The sequence below is a fragment of the Elephantulus edwardii genome, unplaced genomic scaffold (genome assembly GCF_000299155.1).
Source record: "Elephantulus edwardii isolate Elephantulus edwardi_28Jun2011 unplaced genomic scaffold, EleEdw1.0 scaffold00015, whole genome shotgun sequence".
Taxonomy (NCBI): Eukaryota; Metazoa; Chordata; class Mammalia; order Macroscelidea; family Macroscelididae; genus Elephantulus; species Elephantulus edwardii.
This window is the reverse complement of record NW_006399765.1, coordinates 11,369,859-11,378,639: the sequence shown is the minus strand read 5'-3', so window position 1 is coordinate 11,378,639 and position 8,781 is coordinate 11,369,859. Positions and strand designations below refer to the sequence as shown.

General features: G+C 43.3%; 1 protein-coding gene across 1 annotated transcript in view; it reads right to left on the bottom strand.

The window, feature by feature from the left end:
• LOC102850380 (lipopolysaccharide-binding protein-like) overlaps window positions 1-8,781 on the bottom strand; it is a 44,381-nt gene that overhangs the window by 5,574 nt on the left and 30,026 nt on the right. The window contains exon 13 of the mRNA XM_006881712.1: window positions 8,262-8,325. Within this exon, the coding sequence (XP_006881774.1) occupies window positions 8,262-8,325 (64 nt within the window). The remainder of the gene's footprint in view (window positions 1-8,261; window positions 8,326-8,781) is intronic.

The following is an 8,781-nucleotide window of genomic DNA, read 5'->3' as shown; positions in this document are numbered from 1 at the left end:
CCCTTTGGCAGTAGGAAACACATAGACTATTATGGAGATTGATTTTGGAATTTAGATGCACTCTTACTGATTGTGTTTGGCCGTACATGTTCATATCCTTGAAGATGTATCATGGCAACTCCCACTTTTGGAAACCAATAATCTTTGCTGGTCATAGGTTTGCTTATGTAATTGAGATTACACAATACTTGTCCATATTGTGACATCATGGAACTTCCCATGGCTCAGTGTTCTGCTGTAGGCATCACATTTACGCATTCATCTGCTGGGCATTGGAGCTGCAGCCACGTCTTGCCACAGTGGTTATTTGTGTGTGTTTAATTCTGGGTTTGTGCCTGCTTTTCCTCTGGGTCTGTACTATCTGGGGTTGGGATAGTTGCCATTCCCTTGAGTGTAAGATGAACTGCTGAGTCCTGTAACACTTCAGGAGCGCCAGAGAGCATTTTTTACTAAGGATCACACATTTGTTTCATTTTGTTCGTTTTAGGCAGAATCTGACTTTTCCCACAGTCATTTGCTTATTCCGATGGTCTTAGAAGCTAAATGTTTTTTGCCTTGATTTGCTTTAATATGTGAGACTTCTGGTTAAAAAGTCCAGGGATTTGAGGATGAGTTGCCTTGAACTGAGAGACACTTGCTTAACTACCTCAGGTGTTTTTCGTTTCTTTGTCATTGTTTACTATTATTTTCCCCATTGTTTATTAATAGTACCTGGGAAGGTCCTTTCTACTTCAGTTTGAGGGTAGTCTGTCTTGGACATCTCTGTTGTTGTGTACTGTTGAATTGGAACCGACTTGACAGATCGCTTCTGGGTTTTTAGAGGCAGTAAATTACATGGGAGGAGATGGGCCATCCCCTGGGGCAACTGGTGGATTTGAACTATAAGCCTTTGGGTTGGCAGCACAACTCCTTACTGCTAGGCTCCCTTTGATTTCTCTGGGAATCAAAAGATCTAGGTTTTAAATAATGAAAAGATCATTTCAGAAGATGATGCACAGATTCGTTCGTATATTATAAAACTCATAAACAAGTTATAATGCATCTATATCAGCTTGAACGGTAGGGTAGAACCTGGAAGGAGGTTGATATTCACAGACTCACAGTGTCAATGAGGGGTTCCTGAGGAATCTGGACTCTTATTAAAACCAAAAGCAAAACTTTAGGCCCAGGGAAGTCATTGATTTCTGAAAGCTTATTTTGAAACGCAAAGAAAGTCTTTCTGAACTTTTTTTTTTTAAATTTCTAAACTCTTTAAGCTCTATCTTGCATGTTGCAAGGAGGGACCAGTCCTTGGAGAATCCTTGGGAGGGTAGAGGGACAGTGCAGGAGGGGAAGACCCTCGATGAGATGGATTGATTCAGGGTCTGGAGTGATGGGGGTAGGTGTGTCAGAGGCAGTAAGATTGTACTCAGGATAGAGCGGGGTGCTGAGCTGTTGTACATAGGGTCGCTAGCAACTTGATGTCACATAACAAGTACTTTAAAAAGAACTTTTTATTAAATGAAACCAAAGCATGTACGCCACAGTTTACAGACTGTTGTTTATAAGAAGGAATTGCTCATTATTTGGGCACAGAATAATGATCAGTTATGAAAAGAATAATTATAATTTTATTAAGTGTATCAAACATGCAGTAACAGATTTGTAAGCCCTGTTCCATGTGAGTTAATTTGCTGACCTAATATTGTATAAAGTTCTAACTTTCTGAAAAAGTTGTAGATACAAAACCAGGCTATAAAAAAGAATTCATAAAATCTTTGCATTTACAATATTCCTTTAATAGGTTTTCTTTCTTCCTTCCTTCCCCTGCCCCTGCCCCTGCCCTTGCCCCTTCCCTGTGGTTTCTCATTTTTGATAAAACTTTTTAAAATTTTTTATTTTAATGAAAGTTTACAGAGACTTAGGGTTTCCAGTCATTCATTGTTGCACTTTTCTCCCTGCCCACCCCCTCCCCCAAGGCACTCTTCTTGAAAAGTAAAAGAAAAACTCTTTCATTGTTATGTAATCCCTCCCCCCAAGTTCACTCCACTGTGCAGCCTTCATTCTGGACTCCCGTCATGACAATAATACCTAATCATATATCCCTTTTAAGCTGTTCTCTCTCTCATCTATTTATTTCAATGCAGTTTACATCATTCCTCCCCTCCTTCTCCGTCTTCCCTTGACCCCTATGTCAGTCCCGTTTTACAACAGTGGCCCTATGCAATATTTGTCCTTTTATGACAGATATTTCACTCAGCATAATGTCCTTCAGGGTCATCCATTTTGCATAATATTTAATGAGTTCCTTGTTTTTTAATGCTGCATAGTGTGAATATACCACAGCTTCTCTATCCATTCATTTGTTGATGGGCATTTGGGTTGTTTCCAGCTCTTTGCTATTGTGAATAAAGCCACGATAAACATGGGTGTGCATATATCTGCTTGGGTGGTGGTTATGGTTTCTTAGGGTAAATTCCCAGTAGTGGAATTGCCGAGTCAAATGATATTTCTATGTGCAACTTTTTGAGAAAGCACCATACAGCCTTCCATAGATAGAATTTTTGCCCAAATAAAATATTTTTATTAGCAAAAATATTAGATTTTTATGTTGTTAGATGCTATTGAGTCAACGAGAAGTCTTCGAGACCCTAAGAACAGCAGGTGGAAACTGCTGTGTCCTTCAGCATCACCATAATCTCCCCATGCTCAAGCCCCTTGTTGGAATCACTGTGACAGTCCATCTCATTGAGGGTCTTCCCTCTCTGTGACCCTCTACTTTTTCAAGCTGGATGGGTTCCCCCCCAACCCCCAAGTTCTCTCAGCACTAAGCCCAACGGCAGAAACCAATGAAGGGAAACTATTGGAAAACTGAAATCAAGATTTATTGAATACATTTGTAACCTGTATACGTACAGGAGGGGCTTATGTTCCCGTCCCGGACAGTATGACACACCAAGTAGGTGGCAAACCAAGTCTTTGAGGCGGTATCTGACTCTTGCTCCCCTTTCTCATGACATCAAATGACATGTGCAATGACATTGTTTTCGTGTTTAATACTAAGTTGGATGCTCTGGGTTGCATGGCGGTCAGACACTGCTCATATTGTTCCCTTTAACTGAAATTTGTCCTGGTGGTAGCTGGTTAGAGGCTCTTTCCAGAGCAAGATGGAGAACGACTGAGAAAGTGGTTACCTAGGGAATAGCGAAGAGGAGAACCGAGAGGAGGAAGGGTGAGAAGGAAGGTGCTCTGAGGTCTGGTGTGTCTTCAGGCACCACAGGTGCCCTGGGATTAGTGCCCATGAGGATAGTGAGAGATCATGGTGGGCAGAGTGGTCACAGCCTCTGGGCCTCCACGAGTCAGGGCAGGTCTAGCTGGGGTGGTGTCCACAGTCTTCAGTCCCAGATGCTCCTCCTTCCCAGGCTTCATCCTAATCAATATTTGCCCCTAAGAGCAAGAAGTTCTGGACAGATGGTGAAGGAAAGACAAGATTAATTTCTGTACTGTTATTGCTATGGGCTGTTGAGTCAAGCATGACTCATAGTGACCCTGTGAACAAAAGATCTGAGTCGTGTTCTATCCTGTGCCATCCTCACACTTCCTTTCACACGAGAGCCCATTGCAGCAGGCACTGTGTTAGTCTACCTGGTTAAGGGTCTTCCTCTCCTTCCAGATCCTCCACCCTTCCCAGCATTACGTCCTTAATAGAACATCCGAGCAACATGCCCACAAGTACTTTTTTTTTAAAAAAAGTAAGGAAGGAGCTTTTTATTGTGAGGATTAGTTTGTAACAACTGCAGAAGAACCACAAACCACAACATCTGCCACAAACTTGGAACCATTCATCACCCAGTTAAAAGGAATATTGACTTCTCTGTGCTAATGAAAAAGAGGCTCCCTTCGCTGGATCCTTTCTTTTTGTGCTTCAGGATAGAAAAATGCCACTTCTGTAAGAGTACTTGGTAAAACTTTGCATTACAGTTGAACTTGGCACCAATGCTCTGCCTGCAAAAAGCAATTACGGGACAACCAAAGGGCAGTTCTGTGATTTCATGTCCCTGAGTGCAGGATTAATTAGGACCGTTCTGACTAAATTTGAATTTTTTAGCATATGACTTCTGTAGATTAGAAATACATTTAAGAAATGCATTTTAATGACTTACTCGCTGTCTCATGTAGTTTCCCCTTACAAAAAAAATCGAGTGATTTCATGAGTACAGCAAGTTTAGAACACTTGGAAAAAAATTTGAAATAAACCAAAAATGCACTGGAGGCTTTTGAAAGTGGGGTATTGTGAGATCCAGATTCTCCAACTAAAAACCAAGCCATGGCTAAAAGGAAAAAAAATCAGACAAAGAAAAGAGTAGGCATGGCTAAAGGGATGCCCAACATGGATACTCAATAAATATCTTTTAATTTTGGACTCAATATAATATCCTAAACTGAAATACTGAGAATAGAGCTATTTAAAGCCATGATCACAAATAATCAAAATTTCCATTTAAATTCAACAGTTAAAGAGAATATTTTCTATAAAGATTGGATTTAGCCACTAATATAAAAAGGAAAGGTTTACACACAGATAGACTCAACCTTAGAGGACTGGCAGGGATGGGAAGTGCGGGAGAGGGGAGGAAAAGAATAGGTAAGTTGGGCAAAGAAAAGGCAATAAATATTTGATTAGACAGTAATAAGTGAATTACTTTAATTGTAATTAATGCTATAGAACCAAATGTCTGAATGATTAAATGAAAGCAGATATGATTTGTAAACTGTCACTCAAATGAAGAAAAAAAAGTTTGGTCTCAGTGGATACCTGGCTCAGCTGTCAGAACCCAGTCCAGAAAGGCAAAGTTCTATGTCTTATTTTGGTAAGAGGCGATTGGGGTCTTAAAAAGTTGGAAGTAGGCATCTAAGATTTATTCATCCGAAGAAAGAAGTTGTTGTTATGTGCCATCAAGTCACCTGCAACTCATAACGACCCTATGTAGAACAGCTCTGAGCCCTGCTCTATCCTGACTCAACCTTCCTGTCTCTGACACACCAACCCCCATTACCCCAGTCACAGAGTCAATCCATCTGATCGAGGGTCTTCCTCTCCTGTACTCTCCCTCCACCCTCCCAAGCACAATGTCCCTCTCCAAGGACTGGTCCCTTCTTGCAACATGCCTACAGTATGTCAGATGGAGCTTCAGAATCCTCGCCTCCTAAGAGGAGTGAAGAAAATCAAAGGCTCAAGGAAATATTCCAAATGGACCGTGTGAAATGCAGCCGCATTTCTTAAAAGCAGAGGGATGAGGATGTGCAGGGGGAGAGAGGGGTTAATCATGGGATTGTACAATTTGATGGCTGTGAGATGAGGGAAATTGGAAGAATCTGCTCTGGAAAACGGTAATAGAATTTTGTAAATAAACTAGTTATATTTAAAATAAATGTGTTTCTAATCCTCAGGACTCATATGGTTGATTGTATTGAGAACATTCTTCCTCATGTTTATTCACATTATAGACCTGTCGGTTTGGTTAGGGAGCTCTGGTGGCCTAATAGCAAGAAGTTGCGCTGCAGTCTCAAAAGCAAGCAGTTCGAGTCCACTAATTGCTCAGCCGGAGAAGGATGGGCAGTCTCCTTCCTCTGTAACCCGCTGGGGGGTCAGCTATGGATCATTTCTGACTTGACTCCTGGTACACAGCACCAACAACACAGTCCATAGAAATCATGTGTTCAGTAGTTCAAGTTAGAACAGGTCTAATCAATTCTGGACTCAGGGATACAAAGTCATATAGTTACCCTATTGCTATGTTGTAACTGTTAACGTGAGATCAGACAAGGTGATCGATACCAGGATTGATTTTCTCCATCAAGATCAGACTGAACATCCTGAACAGAACTGATGAAACTCTAAGGTGGTTCTTAGATATTCTTCAAGTCTGGACTTGAATCCACCTCTGCGGATCAGTTTTTAGTCAATGTCGTCGGTTGTTCGGTGCTGTCGAGGTGGAAATGACTCATAACTGATCTGCCAGCAGCTCTGCCGAGGCTGTAGATCACACAGGCCTAGATTTCCCTTCTCTCAGAGCAGCTAGTGGATTCAAACCTCCTGCCTTTGGGTTGATAAGGCTATTTCTTACCCATCAGACCACTAGAGCTCCCTCGCTAAACAGGTCTCTAACGTGAATAATCACACGAGGAAGAATATTCTCTTTAATACAATCGATCATAGGAAACAGAAGGTCAGAATTTTCCTGAAAACAAAGATCCAAAGGCAGGAAGGGGCAGGAAAGAGGGATGTGTGGAAACAGGAGCAGGGAGGAAGTGGGAAGAGCACTAGTACCCTGAGGGGACTGCAGTCAACGTCATAAAAAGAATGTTTAGAGTTGGTTTCATGGAAAATGAATTTGCTCTGTTAACTTTTACTGAAACTACAAAAAGGAGAAAGAGAGGGGTGCAGGGTGCAAGTGGGAGTTGAGGTTTGTCCCCATGTCACCCACACACTAGAGACCCATTTCTCACTGACCTTGTGAATTTGGAGCACCACGCTCTTGAGATGTGTGTCCCTTGGCAGGGGGAGAGGGAACCCCTTGTCAAGTTTTGCTGCAAGAGAAACAGTACATAGAGAGGTGGGTGCTCAGAGAAGACTGAGCAGGCACGGGGGAACACAGGAACGCATCGGCTGCTACCTCTTTGGAGAGTGGACCTTGGCAGTGTGGTAGCCGATTGGATTCTATGGACTTGTAAAGGTTTAGGAAATACTGTTTCTTCAGCGGAGACTCCTGAAGGTGGACGGCTTCTGTCAGCCTGCATGAGGGTCAGCCCTCACCCACTGTCAGAGCAACCAAGGCTGGACACACCCTGAATCCAGGGCCTCATCCCTGAGGACCACAGTCTCCCCGACTTCCTCTGTTCCAGCACCTGCTCATAACTATCTCCTGGTCGTAAAGGAAGAAGTGGTGGTTCTGTGTCAGACTTCTGCCTGGAGACTCAGTTGACTTCTAGTCAAAGCCTCGTGTGCAGCCACCACCTGTCTCAGTGGAAGCTTGTGTGTTGTTTTGATGCTGAACTGAGAACAGCAGAGTTCTCTCTCAGTCCAAGATGGTCACCCAAAAGGCCTGGAGACCTGCTTCTGAAAACCAGCCAGTGAAACCCTGTGGATCGCAGTGATTGGACCCACAGCCCTGGCGCTGGTGCCAGGTCCACATTCTGTGATACATGAAGTTACTATAGTAACTTGAGTTGATGGTAGTGAACAACGACATCTCCTGGTCATAAAAGATGGGACTAGGCTATCTGAAAAGGACTGCAGGGTGGAGGGAGGTCAGCTGAGTTCTAGGCGGTCCCTGGGCTAAGTGCTCAGGTCAGCAGGCACGTCGTGGGTGTGAACTGGCCGAGAACCAAGGCCTGCTGGCTCACACAGTCTCCACGCTGTTGCTTTGACTAACCCCTTGTCTAGCAGTCAGCTTACATCTCTGCTTTACAGAAGCCTTGCCCGCCTCCCAGACCACAGCCAGAGCCACCTCCTAGCTCCTGCAGTTCCCTGGACTTCCTTCTACATAGCGTTCATTATTCTCTGTGTTGCCATTTCCTTGTATGCATCTGTTTCCCCAAAGAAAGTGTGGGCTCTCTGAGGGCAAGAGTCACAGATTGCTAGAACCCTGATTGGCGCAGAAGAAAGGCTCAACTTGTTAAAAATGAAAGAATGAACAATGAAGTTCATAGGGTAGAAGTCAATCTTTGCATGGAGCAATTGGTAGCAGCAATTTCTTTCTTTTTCTCTTCTCTCTCTCTTTCTGTCTCTCTCTCTTTCCCTCTTTCTCTCTTTTTTTAAAGTTATGCTGATTTAGGGAGCTCTGGTGGCCTAGTGGCAGGAAGCTGCCCTGCAAACCCAGAGATGTGTGGTTCAAATCCACTAGATGCTCTCCTGGAAGAAGGGCAATCTCCTTCTGTACCAGTCAGATCCAATTTGATGGTACACAAACAAAAATAATAATAAAAAGAAAGTTATACTGATTTATTTACAAAGTTGAAATACATTGTTTTTCAGAAATGATCCTTCCCATTTCCTTCACCCCACCCACCCACCAAATTGTGCAACCGTATGATTAACACTCAATCCCCCCCATCTTCACCCATCTATTCCACCTCCCCATCCTCATACTCATTCTACAATAATGGTTTTATGCAGTATTTGTCCTTGTGGGACTGAGTTAGTTCACTCAGCATAATGCTCGCCAGTCTCTCCCAAGTTAGGTAGTCAATTACAAAATCCTGGTAGAGCTATTTCTTACCATTGAAGTAGGGATATATGGTGTAGAGGGTATAGATATTGAGGATGGCTTCCATCAACTGCACCTGGATCAAAGCAGAGGTCAGAGGAAAAAAGATCATGCAAGACATGAAGAGCGTCTGGACCCCACTCTAGAGATACTGATAGGTCATCATATTTATGAAATAGAAGGCAACTATGATGAGGGAGCTCTGGTGGCCTAAGAGCAAGAAGATGTGCTGCAATCCAAAAGGCACACAGTTTGAGGCCACCAGCTGCCATGTGGGAGAAGGATGGGCAGTCTCCTCCTGTGCGATTAACTGCCTCTGAAAATCTGCCTGAGGGTCAGCTATGGGTTGGTTCTGACTCAACGGTACACAACAACCACCACCATGACTACTCCTATTACAGATACCAAAGCAAAACCATCTCATTGCTACGGAGTCAGTTCTAACTGCTAGAGATCTGATAGGACAGAGCAGAGCTGCCCCTTATGGTTGTCAAGGCTGTAAATAGAGAAGACCACCACAGGGTGGCAGGTG